The sequence below is a fragment of the Pinus tabuliformis genome, chromosome 2_2 (assembly GCF_031772625.1).
Source record: "Pinus tabuliformis cultivar Carrire ecotype Pingquan chromosome 2_2, CPIR1, whole genome shotgun sequence".
In the NCBI taxonomy this organism is placed as follows: domain Eukaryota; kingdom Viridiplantae; phylum Streptophyta; class Pinopsida; order Pinales; family Pinaceae; genus Pinus; species Pinus tabuliformis.
The window spans coordinates 98,646,639-98,671,139 of record NC_142300.1 but is presented as its reverse complement, the minus strand read 5'-3'; the positions used below and the strand labels follow the sequence as shown (position 1 = coordinate 98,671,139).

Below are 24,501 nucleotides of genomic sequence, written 5' to 3'. Positions count from 1 at the left end.
AGTGCGAGAGGCACAGAGGTGCTTGCAGCAGTGCAGAGGCAATAGAGGGAGCACAGGATAGCAACAAAGGTAGCTTTAGCATCAGGAGGCTTCCGGACCAATAAGGATGTCATGACTTGGGTAGATCAGTTACTTATTTCTCAGTAATTGAGTTGCAGTGCAGCAGTTAACAGCGACAGTTCTATGTGCAGCATGATGCAACATTTGGGAGAGAGTTGCAGTGCAAATGCAGTGTCGGGAGGAACGACCATCAGCAACACAGATGCAGAGGGAGCTGCAATACAGATGTAGCAGTGGTAGTGGCAGTGGCAGTGTCATAGGCAGCAGTACAGGAAGCAGAAGTGCAGTTGATGTAGGGCAGCAGTCCCAACATCATCACAGGTACCGGTGGTGGAGCATTACAGAGCACATTCCTCGCTAAGAGGGAGTGCTGATTTGTGGTAGCATCGGATGTGCTCTAGCCATGAAAATTGGTGGAGAGGCTAAAGCACATGAGATCTCCAAGACCCATAAATGGTTGGGGAAATTCCACCCGGTTAGAGAGATATTAAAATAATTAATATTTTTAATCGAGTTCCCAAGTCTAAACTTAGGAAAATTAAAATATTAATAGGTATTAATATAAAACTGGGTGAGAATGTTCTAAATGACATGGATCAAGCCAAATCTAATCTTAGCGGTTGATTAGAGACTTAATCTCGGTTGTTGAAGACTCAATAGGAAAAGTATAAGGGGAGGCTTGAGGGTTAGTTGGAGATATACCAAGATTGATCAATCAATTTGATTTTCTGGAGCGGGGTTTGCTGAGAGAATCGAACAAGTGATCTGAGTTGCAGCGAAGGGCAGTGAGTACATAGCAGAGAGGCAGAGATAGTGCCAGAGGTTCAGCGCAGTGACTGAGGAGGCTACGCAAAGGCAGCTAGAGACTGCGCAGAGGTTGAAGGGCCTGCGTGGATGACGCAGAAGGCCAGAGAGATAACGCAGAGAGGCAGAAGGCTGATGCAGAGGGTTATAGAGCTACGCAGAGGCTAGCAGGATTGACACAGAGCCTTGGAGAAGCGTCAAAAGGATTTTCGTGGGGCAGACTAGTGTTGAAAAGTTGAATATCTATCTCTGAGAAGAGGTATTATTGTTGTGTAAAAATCTCTGTTGGGTGAGCCAGTTTGGCACCCTAGTTGTACTCAAGAAATCTACATAATATTAAAACCCTTAGACCTGTTGAACCAGTTTTCTCGCGTTGGGTTTTTCTAGGGACGATTGTCCAAAAATAACGGTGTCCCTTGTGTGCTTGTCTAGTATTTTAGTTGTTGATATGTATATGAGTTAAGGTTGCATTTGTGTTTATTTTCAGTATTTATACGAATAAATAACTTGTTAAGGAATAAACAAGTAAGTGAAATAAACCAGATAATCCAGTAGGGATTTCTGATGTGTCAGATTCATAAACTTCAACACTTTTTTTAATGTTTAGAACAATGTAATATGGATTATAGGCTGAGTTGGATTACTGACCTTTTTTATTGTATCCTTGTTCCAACACTTCACCTAGGAGGATGTCTTGTGCCCTAATCCAATGTGACCCTCTGTAAGGTCTTTTCATTCCATTGTTTAGGAGGGGAAATAATAGGAGGCATTGATTATGTAGCATGCCCAAGTTAGTCCATACTTGTCGCTTTCCATATGTCCTTGTATCCACTTCTATTCTTTGGGTTGATTGTCATTTTTCACTGGTACTAAGCACCCTTTATCCACATCTTTGAGTTAGGACCGGGAACTTTGCCCTAAGAGTTTGATGCAACTAAAAGAAAGACAAAAGCATATACAACCACAAATGGAAAAAAAAATGGTTAGGACTTATAGTAAGCATGTGGGAACAAGCCTAGTCTGAGCTCTACCCCACTCATTAGCCATCCATTAGTTCCTAAGCATATCTTTGGGAGGGCTAACACCTATGTTGCAGGAAACGTTGCCCCCAAGTCCGTTTCAACTAGGAAACGACACTGAAACACGGAAACGCATACTGTACGGCCTGGAAACGAGTTTTCAGCCTAGGGAAACGTGGCCAGTACGGCAAGAAACGAGTTCCCAAGCCGTACGACAGAGTTTCCACTTCATATTGCAATTTTTTTTATTTTTTTATTTTTTTTTTAATTTTTAATTTTTTATTAGGCGAATAAAATATCTTGCGGATGCTTCTAGATGCCTCTCTCAAGTTATAAAAGACTCTTTCATCACACAATTAAGCAAGTCGTTTCTCTTGGAGATGGACGATTTTAGCAAAGGAGAAAAAAGGAAGAGAGCAGTGGTCCTTTGTCTTTATAGTTCTTGCATCCTCATAGTCTTTATTGTACTTGCAGCCTCATATATATAATAAAGGCTGATTTTGAGATTTGGATATATACAAAAGGTTGATTTTGGATATTCTGATATTGCTATTTTCATTATGTGAGCATTCATGAGTAAATGTGATGTAAATTTAATCCTAATGTTTAAACTTTAAATGTAATAAATTATAATGTATCATGTATGCTTTATGATTGCACATAGCATTTCTTAAAAGTCCTAAATTCTAATATATATATATATATATATATATATATATCACGTTTCCCCATTTCCAAAATTTAGGGGGGTCACGCTTCGTACCTGTGCCCGTTTCAGAAACTTGTACTCATTTCCCCGTTCCGTGCAACTTAGGCTAGCACGCTTCTTTTGACACTGAATATATGCCCTAGAATTGCCACGTCGCCTATGCAACCACTAAGAAGGTAACACAAGGCTTCTTGATTATGACATCTTGGATGAAGAGATGTGTCTTGGAGATGCACCCTTTCACTTTGTGAGGTGTCTTAGCGTGACGAGCACTCTTTGACCCATTTGTCACTTTGCTTGATGGAGATGGGAGGATATGTTTTACAAATTTACATAGACAAGGCTTTATATGTATTGATGAAGTGGTTTTCGAATGGTGTAAGTTTAATCCTATTTTCTTCCATTTTGCATGAAATTGTTGAATTAAGGTTTGATATATGCCATATTAATAAGAGCAATATCTTTTATGAACTCTTGTTTCTAATTTATTTATGTAAAATTTATCATCAAGTATCCATCAAAGGGACTAGATTTGCACCCTTTGAACTTAAATCCCATATATAAGAAAGTCTGCATTTTACAACTAAATAGCACTTGTATGTTATTGTCCTTTAGGTAGGAATTGCTTCTATTGATGTTAAAAAGGAAAAATCTATCATTTGTTGCAAGTTTTACCACAAGTTATAGGGCTGGCGTCTAGGTTATTTTTGTTGTTTTGTGCATTTCCGCCATCGAAAACTATTGGCAAACCAATCCATAGTTTACCTCCTTGAACAACCTCAAACGTTTGTTGATCGTACATTAATAAGTTGTTATAATCATTGTTATACCATTTTGCATGTTGTAAATCTACATATCTATAAAACCATAACCTATAGTAGCATTCTTTAGTTGATGGTGGCTAGTGGGAAAAATTACTTGAACATCTATACACCATATCTCAACCTCCAACACCTTACCGGTACTTCCCTCCATCTCATCAGCTCTCTTTCACCCCTGAACTTGTCTTTAATGAAGATCCTTTAGGGTGTTTGGTTCCAAGTTTCTTAGACAGCCATTTGGCTTCGATCCCTAAGTCACCTAACCTTTAAGTATTGCCAAGGAAGCCTCCATTGTGGGGATAATATCAAACCACAAAACAACAGGGGAAAAGCCACTAATATGGTAGTGGTGGTGGACTGCAGTGCCTAGTGAGGCTTTGCACTAGGCTGCTAGATTTTGTGACAACAATTTTGGCACCATTGTCGGGGAGGAGTTGAGTCTATCTCCTCATAATCTGAAGTCTAAGATTCATTTTCTTTGATTGAGCTCATCCCAAATTCAAGGATAAATATGCTCATCTGGCAACTTCATTGGAAGAATGCAGTCCCAGTAACTCGTTGATCTCCAAAGATTCTATGCTTGTAGAGTGAAACAAGCATCTTCCTAGGCATTCCAAATTCACCTTGGCGACTCTCATTTGAGTATTATGAAAACGAATGGGATGAATCTAGGATACATTGTAGTTTCAAAGGCCACGTCTTACAGTTGATCTAGAAAACATTCCACGATTCTCAAATCAATTTCCAATAGAATATTCGAAAAAGTCCCAAAGATTCCTAGTTGTCTACATGATGCCGACGCTACTACTATACATATAATATTTCATGAGCTATGTTGAAAAAACTAAATGAAAAGCAAGAAGATGTCTTGATAAGTCTTTACTTTTCATCACTGGAATCGAAGCATCATGAATGGATCAAGAAGCATTCCCCTTAAAGCATAGGTAACCTCAGAAGCCTCTTTGAGGGTTTCCTGAAGGGTTATGACTTTAGGTATCAATGGAAGGGTATAGGCCATATTTTAATCACAATCATACAAAGATTCGACCAGCTTCCGTTTTGGGAAGAAATTAAAGAAGAAACCTCCAAGAATAAAGGGGAAATCAACAATCAAGAGCCTAAGGAGAACATCAAGGAGAAATATAAGAAAGAGCTTTTAAAGGAATCTATTGGCAAAGCAGAAAGGGTTAGTCTTTATCCAGTGGAAAATGAGACCCTTTTCCACGAGCATAAAGAGCCATGCTATTGCAAACTTTAAAGACACATGATACATCATTGGAAGTTTTGAAAGAGAAAAGATGACCAAAAGGAAAAGGAAGAAATATCACTTGATCGCCTAGAAAAGAGGGTTGAAGAAGATCCCGATAAAGAATATGATCCCAGTTAAAAGATTACAATATTGATGAAGAAGATCCTATTAAGGATAGTGTATTTTACCATGAAGATGAGGCAAGCTCTATCTTTTCCACTAATGTTGAGTTCAATAATACATATTTTGGAAGCCCGGAAATGGAAGATCCCATTAATCTTTTAGAGAGTAACATTGATGATTTTCTGCATATGGAAAAGAGGAAATGGAATGGGAATTGCTATCATTTTGATGGAAATCCAATGTATGATACTGACAGTGATCTGGTATATGATACTGATGATGTATATTCTCCAACTTTACATATCATGACCTTGTGAAATGACTTGTGAATGTAAATTATAGATTTGTTTGAGCCATCCTCTATTGTTGATCAGCGATATACAGATTCAAGTAGTTAAAATGATGTGCTGTACCCTTTTGAATCTGATATTGGTGAAGTGCAGCAAGTGTTTCAAAATAGCGTCTTTCAGCCATTTCTTCATACTATTCTCAAACTGCCCCTATTGACACAACTAGGAATTGTATGTTTGGTGTTGAAATGACTATTGGACAAGAGTGTTTCAAATTGATGATTTATTGCACAGTTTTCAAGTTGAAAAGAAAGATGCAACGATCCTTGAAATTTGAGCAAAACAATTCTTGTGTTTATCCCTCCCCTTTCATCTTCGTTTCGTTCAAGAAGTTCCACATTTATTTTCAGATTCCTAATGTTCCCTTCTCAATCTACTAAGGATGATGGCAAGGGAAGTCAAAGAGTCATAATGATCACTTGTCTAGCATGCCTAGGCTGAGTCATCAGAACCTTGCTTGTAGCAAGGGAGAGCCATCATTGTCATCTTGTAAACCTCTCGCCACAAACCCTTATGATTTTGATCCTGTCCTTGAGTATTATGGAATGATGATTGTTGATTGTGAAACTTCTTTGTTTTATCTCATGATCAAGTATAGGGTATGTTGTCGCACAAGTGTCTAGGTACTGCGACAACGCTCAGGGTAAGGGTTGTCACTCTAATCCTTATTCACTCAGTTTAGACTCTCTCCTAAACAAGTCAAGGGGGGTAGTCCCTGACAACTTGACGAATGTAAATGAGTCTTGATTAACTCAGATGAATAGATTAAACGCTAATGTAACCAAGACACGACCACAAGACAGAAATGATTATAGACCAGTGCCTTTATGTTCAATTAACCGTAGATTAAGTAAAAACAAGTTATCCAGAACAATTTTCCAATGTCACGAACAGTGACAATCATGAATGATTAATGTAAACGCCCAAAACTGCAATATGCAAGAGATTCTAGATTTAAAATAATTTTCATTAATGACCCAAATCTAGAATTAAGTAACTTTCTCCAATATGATTTAAGCATTTATTGCACCTTGACCATAGAAAAATGATGAAAATTGCATTTAATCACGAAATAACACCAAGGAACTTTAAATTAGTATTTTAATTATTCCTTAGGCAATTAGTCGAATGAAGAAATCAAAATCTTTTAATCTGACGGAATTAAAATGAATCACAGGGTTAAAAATTAGAATTTTAATGGACCATAGGCCACATTAAAATATTAAATGTGAAAGCGCAAATCCCTTTTTAGTTTATTTTTCAGTCACCAAAATTTAAAAAAAATATATATATTTTTTAAATGTTTTAGATTTTTTTTTAAATTAAATGTTTTAGATTTTTTGGATTTTAAAATTATTAGATTTTTTAAATTTTTTAAATTTTAGAAATTTTTAATGTTTTTTGAAATGAAAATAAAAATTTAAAATCATAGCTTGAAATAAAAAGTGAAAAAAGAAAATCAAAATCAAAAAATGTAAAAAATAAAAGTCAAAACCAAATCGAAAATCAATTAAAATAAATCCAAATGACAAATATAAATTAAAAAATAATAATAATAATAATAAGCAAAGAGAAACCAGATCAAATTTCGAAATAAAATAAAAAATATATATTAAACTATACATGAAGAAAAAAAAATGAGACCTAACGCATATACACTGTAAATGAAATATAAAAAATTAAAAAAAAAAAAAAGTTGAATACGATTTTTGTTATGCGAGTGCAAGTTTTTTGACAGCGGCAAAATGGAGAAGAGTACGCGCAGGTCGACGGGAAAGGAAGGGGGAGCAGCAGTAATGGGTGAGGATCTGGACAGCAGTTGGGAATGCGGATGGGCAGCGTGACTTGTTTTTTTTGTTGTGTATGTTCGTAGGTTTGCAGCGGCAGAAAGGAGAGGAACAAGAGATACAGAAGGTTGCGAGCAAGAGAGGCGTGGACAGTAGATCGAAGGGAAAAAGGAGGGTGCGAGCTCGCAGGTGATGGCTGCGGACAGGAAGAATTAGGGTTAGGAAATGAGAGCAGAGAGCTAGGGAATGCGGAGGGATGTTTCGAAGGCAGCAGCAGATGAGGGATGTGGACAGGTAGATGGCAGTAAGGAGAGAAAACGAAAGAAACCCAAAATTTTCCAGATTTAAAAAAAAAAAAAATTAAAACCCAAACACAGACAAATAAAATAAAAAATCGAAATTTTCTAGAAAACCCCAAGATGTAGACAATAAAAACAAATTCGAAATTTTATGTTTAGAAAACCCCAAAGAAACTGTAGCCCAAAACTTAAGATAAACCTAGAAAAACAAATTTCACACCAAAATATTTTTATGCTTCAGATTTATCAATGAAACCCTCGTTAAATCGTTTCTAGATTTAAAAAATTTAAAACCCTTGGACATATCCTACAAAATGATGTTGATGAACCCCAGAGATCCAGATCTTACCCTCCAGGGCCCAGATCTGGACTCTACACAAATTTCTTCCTCAGATCTGTAGCTGCAAGATGACAAGAAACACCTAAACAATATATACAATGATAAAACTAAAACCCAAGTCAGAAAACCAAAAAAATAATTTACAGATCTATGTATAAGAATGGCAGATCTATCAGATCTGAGAAGTGTGAGTCCAACTCCACTCCTAGATCTGATAATCTAAGACTCTCAATAACCAGATCTATCAATTTCCCACATAAAAATTAAATTTTTAAATTTTAAAAGAGGTGCTTATCTCAAAACCCTTCATGCATCACCACTAAAAAAAATATTATGATAAGCATGGGATCAAATTAAGTTGGGCTCTTCAAAAAACATGGATCGAAAGTTGGCTGGTCCAACTGAAAACTTCCCTGAACGCCCGATGATCTAAAAATCAAGATTTTCCTGCAAAACTCAATCCAGCCATCAAAATAGAGCGAGAAAATGATAATAAAATATAGATAAATAGAGATACTTGCTATTACATTCAAAATTTTAATTATCACTTAAACCCCAACGACTGAGCAAGATACTTATACTCAAATCACTCTTCAGAAGCTATCATCAATGGCTAAAACCTAAGTCACCTGACACAGGGATTCAAGATTTGTAGGATTCGGGATTCATGGTGTCGGATTCGGACACGTTTACCCCCTGGAACAGGACACGTAGGATTCGTTATATATTATTTTTATATATATATATATATATATATATATATATATATATATTAAAAATTAGATATTTCTTACACAAATTTTAATTAATGATACAAATTTATTGATTTCAAATATAGATCTTCATCTATAGCTATTAGCATGCATAGTACATACAAAATTCAAATACATGTCAATCTATTATCTATTTCTTATGCTTGGCCCTCTTGCCACCACGAGAAATGTCTAACTTTTTAGTCTTGTTGGAAAATCAGGATCTTTGTCATTAATATCACCCTCTAAACATTAATATCCAGAGGTATCTTTGTCATTACCTCTGTATCTGTATAGGGATCTTTGTCATTAATATCACCCTTTAAGTATTAACATAAGATAGAACAAGCATAACATGTCAAGTCAAGATTTTGTTTGAGTGATGCGTACATTTTTAGAAGGGTCATGATACAGGAGTTCGACAACCAATGTCACTAACATCAAGGTACATAGAGGGATTGGTGCTCTTGATTAAATACGAGTTCCATACCTTAATACATGACAAAATTCAATGGAAACATTGCAATCCCCCAATCCTAAAATCCTGAAAAACTAATAAGTGTGCTGGATTTTGAATGAAATATAAAATTCTACTTTCTCCATATGAAATCCAATGAGGTCGGAACCACTCTCAAACATCCTGAGTCATTTCATGGTAATGTTAAAAATTTAAGTAAAAGGATGAAAATGAAGATTAAGGAGAATGTCACTTTTACTTTAAGAATTTAACATTACCATGAATAGCATATCAATACTAGGGCCTAGACTTGATCATTAAGCTGCCAAAACGCTTGCCAAATGAAAATATGCGTGGTTGTAATGACCAAATGTGGCCTTTTCATACCCGTGCAGGTCACTTTTTCCGCCTAACGAGTCCTGGAAAACAAGACACGCTGCCAAAATCATGACACGTAGTCGGATTCGACGTGTCAAAATAGGACACGACGTGTCATGGTTTTTGGACACGAATCTTGAGAGAATCGTGTCGAACACGATGGATTCGAGATTCCTGGGCCTATAGGACGAATCTGGTTATCTAGGCTAAAATAAATTTACGCATGAGAAACGACACAGCTTACGGTATTTCCATTAAGAGTAACACTGACGAAAATTAACCCCAAAGTCTTTCTTTCTTATTCAAAAAAAATTACACGAGCTTTTCACCTAGCACACGACTCAAAGGTCGGATGAATTGACTGACAAATGACTTCCTATTTAAAGATAAATCCTCCAATGGCTAGTTCGAGTGATCCTCGTCAAAGCAATCTCAACCATTGATGAGAATCAAAATTTCTTTTAATCTCATCCGTCGAAATTTTAAATTCGAATTTTTCAATTAAATACATTTTAAGTAATTCAAAAATTAAATTTTTCAATTAATTTCCCCAAAATTTTGACTTTGACTTAACCTCAGGGATCAAAAGCTTAAAATTTATCAAAATATTAATTTACCTTAGTCCCTGGACCTCTTAAAACTTAATTTTTAAGGACCAGCGAATTTTGCCTTTATAGAATTTAAAATTACCTAGGACCTAGAATTAATTAAATTTCTGACTTAAGATTTTAATTAATTTTTGACCATAAAATTTAATTAATTAACATATGAGGGAATAAATTATTTTTCCAACCCTGAAGACACCTTACATCATGATTTTCATATTTCTTACATCTCAAGGGGGAAAACCCATTTGTAAAAGACCCTCACAAACTACCCATTTCTGCGACACAAATATAATCCAGCAGACCAAGCAATTTATAATAAAATAACCTAACCAAATAGTTAGGATTATTCCCAAATCGCTTTTACGCAGACTCTATCTAAAACACTAGGACTCGCCTAAAATCCCAGTGACAAAATCCATTCCGGCTTTGAGGTAAGACTGAAGGAAAATTTTGCCGACCATCCGAGAATGGATGGGTGAGACAAAAGACCTCCCTGAATGTAAATCGTCACCAGAAAAATAGGTTTACCTAAGCCATTACATACATGACACAGCTCTGCTGAGATCATTTACATCACATACATGCATAACGGGTTTACATTATAGCATCTTGGTCAGGTTGATGATGATAGTTGGAAGACACAGATACATCGATCAGGAGATATCCCTTTTGCGAAAAAAAGGGGGTGTACTACTATGGGTCGTTGACACGTAGTGGTCAACAAGGTACATTCAAAGACCAAACACATTTAGGTTCATCAGCATCATATTCAACTACTAATCCAAGATTGGGTCATTCATTTGGAGTATTGTTCAACCGAGGACCAGATTGCAGACATGTTCACCCTTTCCTGGAGGACAAATTTCTGAAATTACATACTCAGCTTGGGAGGAGGGAAGTTGTCATTAACAGGGGATAATTGCAATGTCCCTCCCTTATCCCCAAGTCAAGCTTAAGGGGGGATGATAGTGTTAATATTTAATCTTGACTTTGGGGCCCTTAGCGGTTATTTATGTTATGAATATGATTAATATATTATTAGTGTCTGACTCAAGAGACCACATCTTTTAGCCTATTATTTTATATAAAGGAATCTACTATTATATTGAAATTATCGCTTACAAAATATTAAATATTATTTGTATTTTCATTTAATATTATGTGTGTTGAGTGGACTCATTATTCAATACTCATGTTTCTTATCTATTTCTACCAAGCAGCAGCATGCTCCATATAATTCATCAAGAAGTTCATTAATTCTTCCGATATAATATCCTTTTAATAAGCTATTTGGTGCATGAGAGCAACACCTAGTTAAGGCATAGTCTGGTTGATGTTGAGGAATTCAGGGATTATGAAGGAATTGAAAAAGTTGAATTGAATGGGAACAACGATACCCAAGTGACACTCTTTTATGATAGTGTTTCTGATTGCAATGAACTTTGGTTGGTCCAAATCCATGACATCACGGAAGATATTTGGCACCACGACTGTGCTGGCCAGCCAAAGTTGTGCGTTTTAACATTTCCACTTATAGATATTACAATTCAAGTAGAAATATGCAAACCAGTAATGCCAGATTAATCTTAACATGGTAGAGAAAACGACAACTAATTTTGGCCCCTTCTTTGTTTTAGTCAGTCATTTCATGTCACGCAATATTGTGGATGAATAAGCATATGATATAAGCACCTCAAATTTTGTAAACTCTTGTAGGATGAGAGTTAAATAACTCTCAAATCTAATATTGTATAGCCATCAGTTTCAAGCCTATTTAATTAGATCCCCTTTTCTACTCAAAAAAGGAAAAAGACCAAACTAACCATGTTAATTGAAGAAGAATACATGTAGACACACATGACATATTACCATTCGTATATTTTAAGAATGCAATGTTATTTCCACTATTTATTCTATGATTCTCAAAAGTATCCCAGAGCAAAAGAATTTAGTAACATGCATGGCAGTTGCATCAGTTGAACAATCATCAGAAGTAATTGTAAAAAGAGGCACACACAAGTTTATAGGGATCCATCTTACAGAATGAAAGAGCTTCACATGGATGCTTTATCTTTTACATCTAAAGTCACCATCAACAGTACCTTACAAGTAAGAGCTGCGCACGTATGCCTATCAGCAGTTTCTTACAAGTAATCAGATAAGGAATATACAAACTACCCGTCAGAGTGTCAAGCTTACAGTGACCAAAATGAAAGGATCTGACACTTACCGTGCTGCTCATGCCAACATGCGCTTCATATATTCGCAATGATTTGGGCTGCTTTGGTCGAGGATACTTAAATTCATATTTATCCTGCAAATAGGATGATGTTAAGAAATTTCCCATTACACAATAGTAGCAATGCAAAACCATGTGGTGCTCTAAACCCATAATGAGCTACCAAATTACTCACAAATATTCTTTCCCTATCGATGAAGCTATTCTTAAAACTATATTTTAAGTGCCAGACTACCAAAAAAAAGATTTATTGGTTCAACAAAAAGCATACCTCAGGAGGGGGATCATAATATATTCCATTGTATGGAATCTCACCCGGAGCTTGAACAGCAAACTTAATCCAAGCAGGGATTGCGTCCTTTGGTCCAGAAATTGTATCCATATGTATCTTCAAAAGAAAATAATTAACCATCAGTTATACAAAATTGCATAAAACTGCAGAAAACTTCATACATGGAAATGATAAACATTATGGAAAAACAGCACTTGTCACTCGGATAAAAGGCAGGACAATGATAATAAAGAAATGCCATTTAAAGATACCATCAAATTCTTGATAACAACTGTTAGGAATAAGCAAAGCCTATGAGAGAAAAATCTATATTCCACCAAGACTCTGGGATGGTGGGAAGCAGGTGCAGAGAGACACAAAGGGGGGTGTGTGGGAGTACCCTCAAATTGTAGGGAAATTTAGGGAGGACAGGGGGACGTCGGGGTATATAATCTTTCAATTCAATAATAAAAGCTTCAATGCATAATTCAATTCAATAATGAAAGCATAAATACATTGATCCATACATAATTGAATTAAATAATGAAATACATTGATCCATACTCCATCATTCATAATGATATATGCATCATTCATCCATTCGCCACAAGATTCAATAATAAAATACACAGATCCATATTCATCCTTCATTATTCATTATTCTAGAATCTACATTGATTTAAAAATTAAATTCAACATTCATCATTCTAAAATCTACATTGATTTAAACTTTAATCATTCTAGAATCTAATTAGTGCTAAACCAATGTTGCACGAAGCGGGAGCGAAGCGGAAGCGCGGAAGCAGAAGCGGAAGCGTGGAAGCGTCATTTTCCAAAAATCTAGGAAGCGAAGCGTCCGCGGAAGCGTCTGCTATATATATATATTTTTTTTTATTTTTTTGCATTTATACTCAAAACAAACATTCCAAATACCAAATTAATTGTAGAAGACATGAAAACATGCATATTTTTGCATAAATCAAGATAGATATAACATCCATTGTACATTAATGATCTAGAATCTAGATTCTTCTCCTCTTGTCTAGCCTTTGCCTCTACCTCGATTGTCTAGGGATATTAGTCAACATTGCCCAATTTTGATCAAACTACCTAATTCAAGACTTAAAATATGGTAGAAAAAGCTTAACATGTTTGATCGATGATTTTGACTTGATTGAAAGGTAATTTTTTGCTAAGGGTGTGCCGCGTGACAAAGGAGTTCAACAATTAACACCACCAACACCAGGGTACATATAGGGCTTGGTGCTCTTGATTAAATGCTAATCGCATACCTTCATACTTGATATAATCTAATGAAATGCCACAATCCCATTGATCCTGAATACCTGAAAACTGTTAAGTCTGCTGAATTTTGAATAGGATATGAAATTCTATTTTCTCCATATGAAGTCCAATGAGGTTGGAGCCTGGAACCACTCTCAAACATTCTGAGTCATTTCATGGTAATGTTAAAAATTTAAGTAAAAGGATGAAAATGAAAAATAAAGGAGAATGTCACTTTTACTTTAAGAATTTAACATTACCATGAGGGAGCATCTGCTATATTTATATTTTTTTTTTGCTTTCATTTGTCACCCTAACCCAAGGTGGACCCACCCCCAACAAGCAAACTCACCTAAAATTTAAAAAAAAACTGAAAAAAAAAAACGATTTTCTAAATGCTTTTCTGGAAGCTTTTCTGGAAGCGTCCTGGAAGCGTCCTGGAAGCGCCTGGGAAGCGCCGTACGAAGCGCGCTTCGGCGCTTCGGAAGCGCCAACGCTTCCAAATTTCCAGGAAGCGTCTAAAAATTTCGGAAGCGCGCTTCCGGCCAAGCTTCCTAGGCGCTTCCGTACGGGACGCGCTTCGGGGCTTAGAACCGGGGGGGGGCGCGCTTCGTGCAACACTGTGCTAAACAAAATAGTCTAAGGAAGATACTGAAGTCTGAAGACTAGAATAGTAAATTGATATAACTCAAACTCAAAAATAGTAAAGAGTGACGAGTCAAAGAATTAGTCTAAGGTCATCAATATTTAGAGTTAAGACTAGAAAGTTAAAACTGAAAATTAAAATTGGACAATGAGCATTGAAGGAGCGTCACAGGGGAGCAGAGGCAACAGTTAACTGGCAAGGCAGATAGCGCCACATTGTAAGCCGAGTAGAGGTAAGCTTGGAAAGTCAAATGAGTGAGTTAGGGATTGCAAATTTGTTTAGGTTTTGATATTTGTTATATATTTTCTTTATGGTTTTAATTTTATTTATAATTTTTTTGTTTTTTATAATATTTTTAAATTTCAAGGGTTATTAGACAAAATTGAGGGGGGGAAGCGTCCCCCCTCAAAAGGGGCGCTCCTAGGCTTGGTGCCCTTGATTAAATGCTAGTTCCAGACCCTCATACATGATAGAATCCAATGGAAACATTGCAATCCCCCCAATCTAGAAATCCTGAAAATTATTAAGTCTAATGGATTTTGAATGGGATATACTAATTTCTCCATATGAAATCCAATGAGGCCGAAACCACTCTCAAACATCCTGAGGCAATTAATGATAATGTTAAAAGTTTAAGTAAATCACTTTTACTTTAAGAATTTAACATAGCATCAAAAGGGCCCTTTGGTTGAATATTAAGCTTCGCCATTCATAAATTATTGTTTTCAAGCAAAATTAAGGGGAGACACCTAGACCTTTTTGAGGAGGAGGGGGGCCACAAGCACCCCTTTTGCGTAAACATGTCCCCAAACATGTCCCCCACATTGGGGAAATGTTTCCGCCTACGTCTTTGCACATCTCCCAAAAGGGGGATGTGGGGAAACATTTCCCCAGGCGTCCCCCCGTCCTAAGCATGTGGGAAGCATGCGGTGCAGCACCCCACCCTAGGGGACGCATCCCCGTGGAACACTGAGAAGAAATAACTAGCAACAACAGAACACATAAATTATGCACACATCATTGACACACAATTTACCATAGAAAACCCTTGCACAAAAACCAGCCAAATATATTGTTGTTCCACTTCACCAAATCTGGCCAAACCAACCAAGTGAGCCTCCTCACTCACCTCTAGGCCCATTACAATGGAGTATCCTAGGCAAATTTAAAGGCTTCATTACATCAAAATACACAAGCACAAAACCACAAGCTACAAAAATCATGAGCTTGAAAACCACCAGTATTGATCTTAACACAGTGACTCATTTACCTATTCAAGGTTACCCTAACATTCGCCCCTTTAAACTTGACGTGGGGTAATTATCCAAGTCCTACTCCCCTCAAAGTTTATAACTAGGGTATTCGAAAATCCAGCATGCCCCTCCTTATCACCTAAGTCATATAGACTTTACTAGCAATTTACCAAGGGTAGGCCTCCCACATTAGGTCTTATAATTGTACGTCCATTTACTTGTAAAAAAAAAAAGAAATCAACTCTATTATGAATTTCTTTTTTTTGTTTTAGCGTTTTCATCGACCTAAAGACTCTATGGGAATATACTTACCATATCCATTGCTTCGTTCATCAGCACTTCTCTCACTACTACTTAATAAAGACCTCATTGTCTCCTTTGTCAACCCATTTTGTGAATACCCTGCAACCATAACAATCAACAATACCTCTTCTCGTTGAGACAAATTGTCAAACACTTTGCATGCTTCCTCCAAATTCAACAACTTGGCATACATATCCACAAGGGCACTCTACACAAATACATCCTAGTCCATTCCACTCCACAGCGACAACCTAGGCCTTAAATTTCCAAGTTTAGATCCACATGCAGTAGCATGTTCATGGCCAATTCTTATAACAACTCACAACCATGGCTTTGATACCAATTGTCAGGAATAAGAAAAGCCTACAAGAGAAATAATTAGCTAGCAACAACAGAACACGTCAATCGTGCACACATCACTAGCACATGATTTACCCTAGAAAACCCTTAGGTAAAACCAACCAAATATATCTTTGTTCCCTTGACCATATCCAGCCAAGTGAGCCCTCGTCGCTCACCTCCAGGTCCATTAGAATAGAGCATCCCTAACCTTTTTATAGGCTTCATTACATTAAAATCCACGGGCACGAAATCATGGGCTACCAAAACCATGGACCTAAAAACTACCACAGTTGACCTTGACACAATAACTTACTAACCAAGTCTAGGATAACCTAACAACAAACAATAAATAAAATAGAATAAATGTGAAAATTTGGAATCAATGTTCAATCCTCTAGCTAATGTGATGATCATTAAGCAAATGAGAATACTATACATACCATGTCAATCTCTACAAGTAATCTGACACCTAATCTAATTTGAAATGAAGCAAAAGAGTAAAATGGTAATTAAAATCGTTGGCAATTAGAAGTCAATGAGCTTGTGCATACAAATTGCATTTGTCCTTATCACCACTACTCCTTGCCAATTTAGTTAGTTTGTGTTTGCCTTCACTACCCCAAACCAACCACCAGAAGGTGTCTAAGAGCCATTAATACTTTCTCCATGTCCAAAAGATGAGTCATTTGATCCATGGACAATTATGCTAATGTTATAAACACAATAAACATAATAAATGCCAGTTAATTAGTTAGTGATAGATGTGTCTAATCAAAAAGACACGTTCATTGGTGGAAAGGCACCACACCTACCATGCCATTTGTAAGCCCAAATGTGTGCAGGTATTAGTCCTGTGAGGCCAGGCTAGTGTGTTTTGTGGAAGTGGACTCCTAAATTCCCAATGGTGGATGGTCATGGCCGGTCTTTTTAGCTTCATTTTCACGATGTTTGGTTTTATGCATAGTTTTAAAACCAAGCTGGTTTGAATCGGATTCGGCCTGGTATACCAAGCCATACCCCTACCTGCACCAGCTAGGTAGAAAAAACAGTCAAGCAGCCGGTCCATTACTGAACCGATCGAGCCAGTCATCGACTCGGTCGGTCCATTACTGAACCAGTCAAGTCAGTCACCGATTCGGCCGGTTCGGTAACAGACCGATTGGCTCGGTAGAGTCCATCTTAAACTAGCCAGCCTAGGCCGCGGGGAAAAAGGGCGGCAAAGCGGACTTCAAATTGAGTTTTTTCTTGGTTTTTTTCTAAGTGCCTCTACCCCTCCCCCAAGCCTATAAAAGTGACCCAACCCCCTCACATTACCTCACAGCTATCTCATTGCATTTGTGTGAGTATTTGTGAGGAGTTTGTGAAGAGTTAGAGTTGGTTTTTGCAGCAGCAGCGAGGAGGTTCTTGGGCAATCATTGGAGCAACATTGAGGAGGCTAGAGGTTTTTTTTTTCACTTCTCAAATCTGCCTTTTTTTTTTGCAAGTTTGGAAATTGAGAAGAGTAATTTTTCTAGAAAAAATGAACATTGAAGAGTTGTTTTTTTTTTGTTTTCATTTTTAGATTTTTTTCCTTTCATTTCATATTCCAAATGTCAAAAATGGCTCCTAGAATGAAAGAATCAAATGTATCGCAAATTTTGTCATAAAAGAATCAAGGGATGTGGAGCGGGCATTCACAGGTTGAAACAACACTTGGCTGGTATTAGAGGCCAAATTGTCCCATGTGCAGCACCAGCGGAACAGATTGGGGAAATTAAAAAGGAGTTGCGAGAAAATTTTGAGAAGTTGAGTAAGAAAAAGCTAGGCAAAAAGAAATATAGGCTGAAATAGTGAGAGAGAGGAGCATAAAACACATGATGGCTGCCAACCCCAATTTTGATTATGAGGGCTCTTCATCTATCCCTTGCATTGATGCATCCAACCCCTTTCGCTATGTTCCTCCTTCTTTGGAGTCTATTCAAGAAAAAGGGTAAGGGTAAAATTAAGAAGAAAGGTGATATCAAAAGTTATTTCACAGTCACACACTCCTCTCCTTCTGATAGTGCACATGGTCCTCAAATTGATTGAGGTCAAATTCAGCCTACTTTAGATGACCATTGGAGAAAGACTTTTGAGAAACTACATGTGATTACATAGCTAGATGGTGGTATGATGATGATATCCCCTTCAATGTTGCCCATTCACCATATTATGAAACTACTTTTGATGGCATATGTGTAGCTGGCAAGGGCTTCAAAGGCTCTAATATGCTTGAATTAAGGGGATCTCTTTTGCAAAAAGAGGTTATGTCCATTGAAGAATATTTGAAAGATTTCAAAAGCTCATAGGTGAAAACAGGATGTACCATCATGTCAAATGGATGGATTGATCAAAGTAACTGTACCATTATAAATTTTCTTATATTTTGCCCATAGGGAACCACGTTTCTAAAATCAATTGATGCATCTGATAAGGTGAAAGATGCACACTTGTTTCAGATTTTGAATGAGGTTGTTGAAGAGGTGGGGGTGGCTAATGTTGATCAGATCATCACAGATAATGCCTCTAATTGTGTTCTATTGGTAAAATGTTAAAAGGAAAAACACAAAACCATCTTTTGGACCCCAAGTGTTGAACATTGCATAGACCTCATGCTTGAGTATATTGGTAAAATAGATTGGATCAAGAACACTATAGAGCATGCCAAAAGCATAACAAAGTATATTTAAAATCGCTCATGGATTTTGAGCCTGATGAGGAAAAACACAGGGGGAAAGGATCTTGTTAGGCCTGCCATCACTAGATTTACAACTCATTTTTTGACATTGCAATCTAAGCTTTCCCAACATAGAAACTTGCAGAGGATTTTTTCTAGTGATGAATGGAATGGATGTCAATGGGCTCGCAAACAGGATGGCAAAGATGTAAGAGAGAAAGTTAATGAAGACATATTTGGAAAAAGGAAACAGAGATCGTGAAAGTTGTTGAGCCACTAGTTAAGGTGTTGCGGGTGGTGGATGGGGAAAGATTGGCTATAGGTTTCATTTATGAGGTTATGGATCAAGCAAAGGAGCAAATAAAGGCAACATACAAGGATAGAGTGGCTCAGTATGGGCCCATTTCGAAAATCATTGATCAAAGATGGAACAATCAACTCCATCGCCCTTTACATGCAACTACTTTTTTTCTGAACCCGAGGTATCATTATAAAGCTCTGGTGGGAGAAGCTTTGACTGGGGAGGTGAGAGATGGATTGATTGAGGCCTTGAGTGCATGGTCCCTTATGAGAGTGAGCAGTTGGAGATACACCGACAGATCACTTCTTTCAGTAGAGCAACAGGTACCTTTGGCAAGAACCTAGAAAAGATTGCAACGGAAGCAGATGAGCCAAGTAAACAATTTCAATTTTCAAATTCTTATTTTGTTAAATTGTTTATAATTTGAAAGTTGGGTATAATTTGTTAAACTAACTCATTACACAACTATGTTTTTTGCAACACAATGGTGGGAGGCATTTGGTAGCCAATGTCCTCAACTGTAGAAGTTTGCAATCTGTATTTTGAGTCAAACTTGTAGTGCTTTAGGGTGTGAGTGCAATTGGTTTGTCTTTGAGAGGATTCACACGAAGAAAAGAAATTGTTTAGAAAAAAAAATGGTTAAATGATCTAGTCTTCGTCCAATACAAATTTTGGCTAAGAGCAACCAATTGTTGAACAAAAGACCTAAAATAGATGTTGGAAGACATTGATCCATCCTCAGATTGACTGGTGGAGACTCAACAAGCAGAGTTTGACCCTAATGAGGATGTTGGTGTTGATTTTGGTTTAGAGATGGATGCATTATAGATTGTTCAGTTAAATGCAAATCCACTAGTAGCAACCCCAACTCCTCTAGCTGCAGGCACTTTGTCTACTTAGCCACGACACAGGTGCATAGCTCGTCTATCTCTGCATGCAACTACTGCTAGTGCTACTACTTCTACAGTTGCAGTTGGAGATCTTGATGAAGAGGAGGAGCCATGGGTTGCCCCGTTTGACTCCGAATTAGAGTTTGACCCAGATGATCTTGCCTTGTCTAACAGTAGTGACTAGTGATGTTTTGTTGTAGAGGCCATTTAGGGCCTCCTTGGTTATGTGTTTTTGTTTTGATCTCTATATATTACATGTATTGGACAATGCACTAGGTGCCATTTTGATATAGTAGATATATTCATAAGCATACTTTGATCAGATGTGGTCTTCTCTCTATATTCTAATCTAAGTTGCACGAAACGGGGAAACGGGTATGAGTTTCCGAAATGGGCACAGGGACGAAACGTGACCCCCACCCCCCAAATTTTGGAAACAGGGAAACACGATATATATATATATATATATATTAGAATTTAGGACATTTAAGAAATGTTATGTGCAATCATAAAGCATACATGATACATTATAATTTATTACATTTAAAGTTTAAACATTATGATTAAATTTACATCACATTTACTCATGAATGATCACATAATAAAAACAGCAATATCGGAATATCCAAAATCAACCTTTATATATATACAAATCTCAAAATCAACCTTTATTATATATTAGAGGCTGCAAGAACTATAAAGACAAAAGACTAATCCTCATCATCATAATCTTCATCAAAAATGGATGGGGGTGCTGAAGAAGATGATGGGCCAATTCCACTTCATGACTGGACCTCAATATTCAGGGCATGAAGAGAGAGATCCAAATCAGGACTTTTTCATCCACATCCCATTCTTTATAAGGACCATTGTTGTACTCTAGAGCCCTACGAGATGCAAGGCGAAGGTTGGAATGCACATAAACAAGATCCTCTGCCTTCTGTGAGCCCAACCTATTACACTTCACAGAATAAATAAAACCATAGGTGCTCCAATTCCTTTCGTTGATGAAGAGCTTGCCACTTGTGAAAGAACACAAATGGTAAGGTTTTGCAAATGTACCCCATTTGCTCTATGACAAATCCACCACCTAACTGGATCCATGGTGCTTCTCTCCTCCAAAGCTGATATATCTGCATAATCATCTAATCCTGCAGCAAAACTAGCAAATTCTTCCTTTACCTCCCTGTGTAGATGAGATGGAAATATTCTCATAAGGGCTTTTTTCACCCAATTAGCCACCTCTCTATCCTTATGGGGTGCCTTCCTCTTCGCATTGCTTTGAGCAATAAGCTCCTCATCATAAAATTTGGGGTTCAAGGCATGTGATAAAGTGTGCAATGGAGTGTTGAAATTGTTCCACCTATCAACAATGATTTTCTTGACTAAATCAGCAAAATGATCATCAACAAACAAAAGTTGTGGAGACATCACATACCTCTCCTAAGAAAGGTTGGTCAGTGTTAGCATTCTGAGGAAGCTCAAATGCAGGGGTTGTGAACTTTAGCAAGAAATCTATCTTACTTCACCAATCCTCATCAAGGCAGAATCTACGCAACATATATTTCCTCTCTGAATCTGCTTGTCTCCACTCAACCCAAAGTTGACTCACCACCATAGAAACTAATGCATGCTTAACCTCAGCAAGGCAGCGCAACATCAGGAAGTTTGAGGCATATCTTGTCTCAACAACTCTTAACAACTCCGATTTCAAGTACTCTCGAAATATTTGCTTGAGATTGGTGGTGGTTGGTGATGAATTTAACAATCTCCCTCGCTTCCCCTGTGATTTCCTTTATCCATGGAACTTTGTTGTCGATCTCCTCTAAGATCAAATTCAGATTATGGGCAATGCAAGGTGTTGAAAAGATGTGGACATACCTCCCCTCAATAATTAAACCTGCAGCGTTGCAAACTAGTGCATTATCTGTGATAACTTACAACACCCTGTTAGGCCCTATATGTTCAATAGCTTTTATAATAACATATGCAATGAACTGTGCATCTTTTACCTCTCTTGAGCAGTCTTTCGCCTTTATAAACATTGCTCCTTTGGGGGAAGTGGCAATGATATTTATCAATGGTCTATGCCTTGTATCTGTCCATCCATCTGAGACTATGGTAACCCCAGAGCTACTCCAAGAAGAACGAATTGGTTATAAGATATCCTCCACAAGCTCCTTCTCATTTTTTAGAAGCTGAGTTCTGACTTTCTCATAGTTGGGTCCCTTGTAACCTTGAGGAGTTTTGTTAATTGCCCTTATCATATCTTATCAGTAAGGAGAGCGAACAACATTGAATGGGATACCACATGCATAAATGCACCTAGCCACTCTGGAATCAGTCTCTTCTCTCGCTTGCACATTCACCAATTTAGCAATTCTTCTATCTTGAACTGAAGGGGATGCCCCTCTAGTATTTTTGGATGTTGGTTGTTCATGTTGTTGAGTGGCATTGGCTCTCCTCTTCCTTGCTTCAACTACAACCCTCAACTCAATGTTAGATGGAGCTTGAGGAGTAGCTTGACTAAGCTCATCATGCCTTCTCTTAATTCCATCTACCTCATCTTGCTCTCTTTAATATGCCCTCCTTGCCAATGGGTTTGTTATTTTTATGCAACCTACAATCCCTTGTCCTCCTCCATGCAAAAGATGTGCCTTCACTCTTGGGTAGGAGCCCTTGTATGAATTACTACAAGGATTACATCGCCATTCTCATGAGCCACCACCTCCACATTTTTGAAGCTTCGTTACATGCCTCCAAAGAGGATAATATTCAACCCTTGGGATGGCCCCGGGGCTTGAACTTGCAGCTGCACTTTGGTTGGAAGCCATTGCTGCAAGAAAATCAAAAAACAAATAAATTAAAAAACAAATGAAAAAAAAAACTATAAAGAAAAAACGTTTTTCATATTTTTGGCAGCATAAACCCTCGAAAAATTGAAGAAATAGTAGGAAAAAACTAAGAAAATGAATGCTTCTTACCGAAATTAATTTTCTGTAACTGAGCTACCCTAAAATTCCAGAAAAGACAAGAGAAATATGGTTGTAGCTGAGCCAAAAGCCAAGAATGTCATAGCCGGAAACTCTGCACTCCAAATCTGTTGTTGAAATCTCTCTCTTGCTGCTGAAATCTCCTTTGCTCACTATTGAAAACGCCCTAGCTGAAACCACTACTCTCTTCCTCTCTTCTCCTTTGCTAAAATCGTCCGTCTCCAAGAGAAACGACTTGCTCAATTGTTTGATGAGAGAATGAGGTGAGAGTATTTTTTATAACTTGAGAGAGGCATCTAGAAGCATCCAGAAGATACTTTACTCGCCCAATAAAAAAATAAAAGAAAAAGTGAGGTTTTAACTGGAAATTCCATCGTACGTACTGGCCATGTTTCCTTAGTGTGAAACAGGCCAATACGGCCATAAACGAGTTTCCAGGGCGTACGGTACGAGTTTCCTCATTTTCGTTTCGTTTCCGGCCTGAAACGGACCCCTGGACAACGTTTCCTACAACTTAGATTCTAACGCTTTGAGTTCGGAAACACGAGTGAAAATCTTTAAAAATATATTTTTTCATAAAAAAATAAATATTTAATGTATTTTTTACAACAACCGAGTCATTGAAATCAATTAAGCCGAGTCGATACCGAGCCGAAGACTACCCTCAATTAGTTCCGAATCCGAGCCTGAGTTTTAAAACTATGGTTTTATGAAACCGCTAACATCACCCCGATAGGTGGTAACTCCCTACCTTGATAGGCATTCTTATGTCCAAGGGTGGTAAGCAAGCATCATGGAGGTGGACCTACTAGGAGTCATGAATTAAGGAATAACTTATTGTTTCTTTAGACCTGTGAAGGTGATCACCTATTGTACTTTTTCCTTCCATTATCCTTTGATTTCAATACACCTATTTTGTTCCCCACATGGACCATATCTCTATGTATGCACACCTTTGGCCATGGCCATCATCCTTCTTGGCAATTTCACAATTCACAATGCATTTGCACTCCCTAAGGCAATGTTCCACATCCTCCAATGCAATAAAGGGGCTCATTGCAACCTCCAAGTCAAGAGAAATCAGTCGCAGGTTGAAGCACTCAAAATGCCCTCCTAGAAGTGCCTTAACCAACTTTGGGGCACCTCCTAGATGGGTTGTTTTCTACTGTGGGGCACTCATGAGGTTAAAAGAGGCAATGTGGTGCATGAGTTAAGCAAGCGAGATGTCAAAGCAAGCCAAAGATACTCATATGGACCAAACAAAACTCATAAACAAGCAAAATGGAGCCTTAAATCACACAACAAATAAGTTATTGACCAAGTTAAAGATGCCAATACACCTTCTACTAACCATTAGAGGGATCCAAAGTCACAAAAGAGGAAGGTTGAGCAAATTAACCAAGTCGTTTGGCCTCCCAAGCACTCTAAGGAATATTCCAAGCAACTTCAAGCCATTTTCCAAGAGAACATTGGATATTTAGGCCAAATCGACCCCCCTTCCAAGCAAAGTGAGCCTCTTCTAGTGGGA

At 37.5% G+C, this 24,501-nt stretch overlaps 1 protein-coding gene across 2 annotated transcripts in view; it reads right to left on the bottom strand.

The window, feature by feature from the left end:
• The window catches only part of LOC149191584 (1,4-alpha-glucan-branching enzyme 2-2, chloroplastic/amyloplastic-like), a 425,710-nt gene that overhangs the window by 273,497 nt on the left and 127,712 nt on the right, over positions 1-24,501 (bottom strand). For both annotated transcript variants that reach the window (XM_089404340.1, XM_089404341.1), the window contains exons 9-10: positions 12,267-12,383; positions 11,987-12,070 (exon numbers count right to left, since the gene is read on the bottom strand). In XM_089404340.1, coding sequence (XP_089260466.1) covers positions 11,987-12,070; positions 12,267-12,383 — 201 coding nt within the window. The remainder of the gene's footprint in view (positions 1-11,986; positions 12,071-12,266; positions 12,384-24,501) is intronic.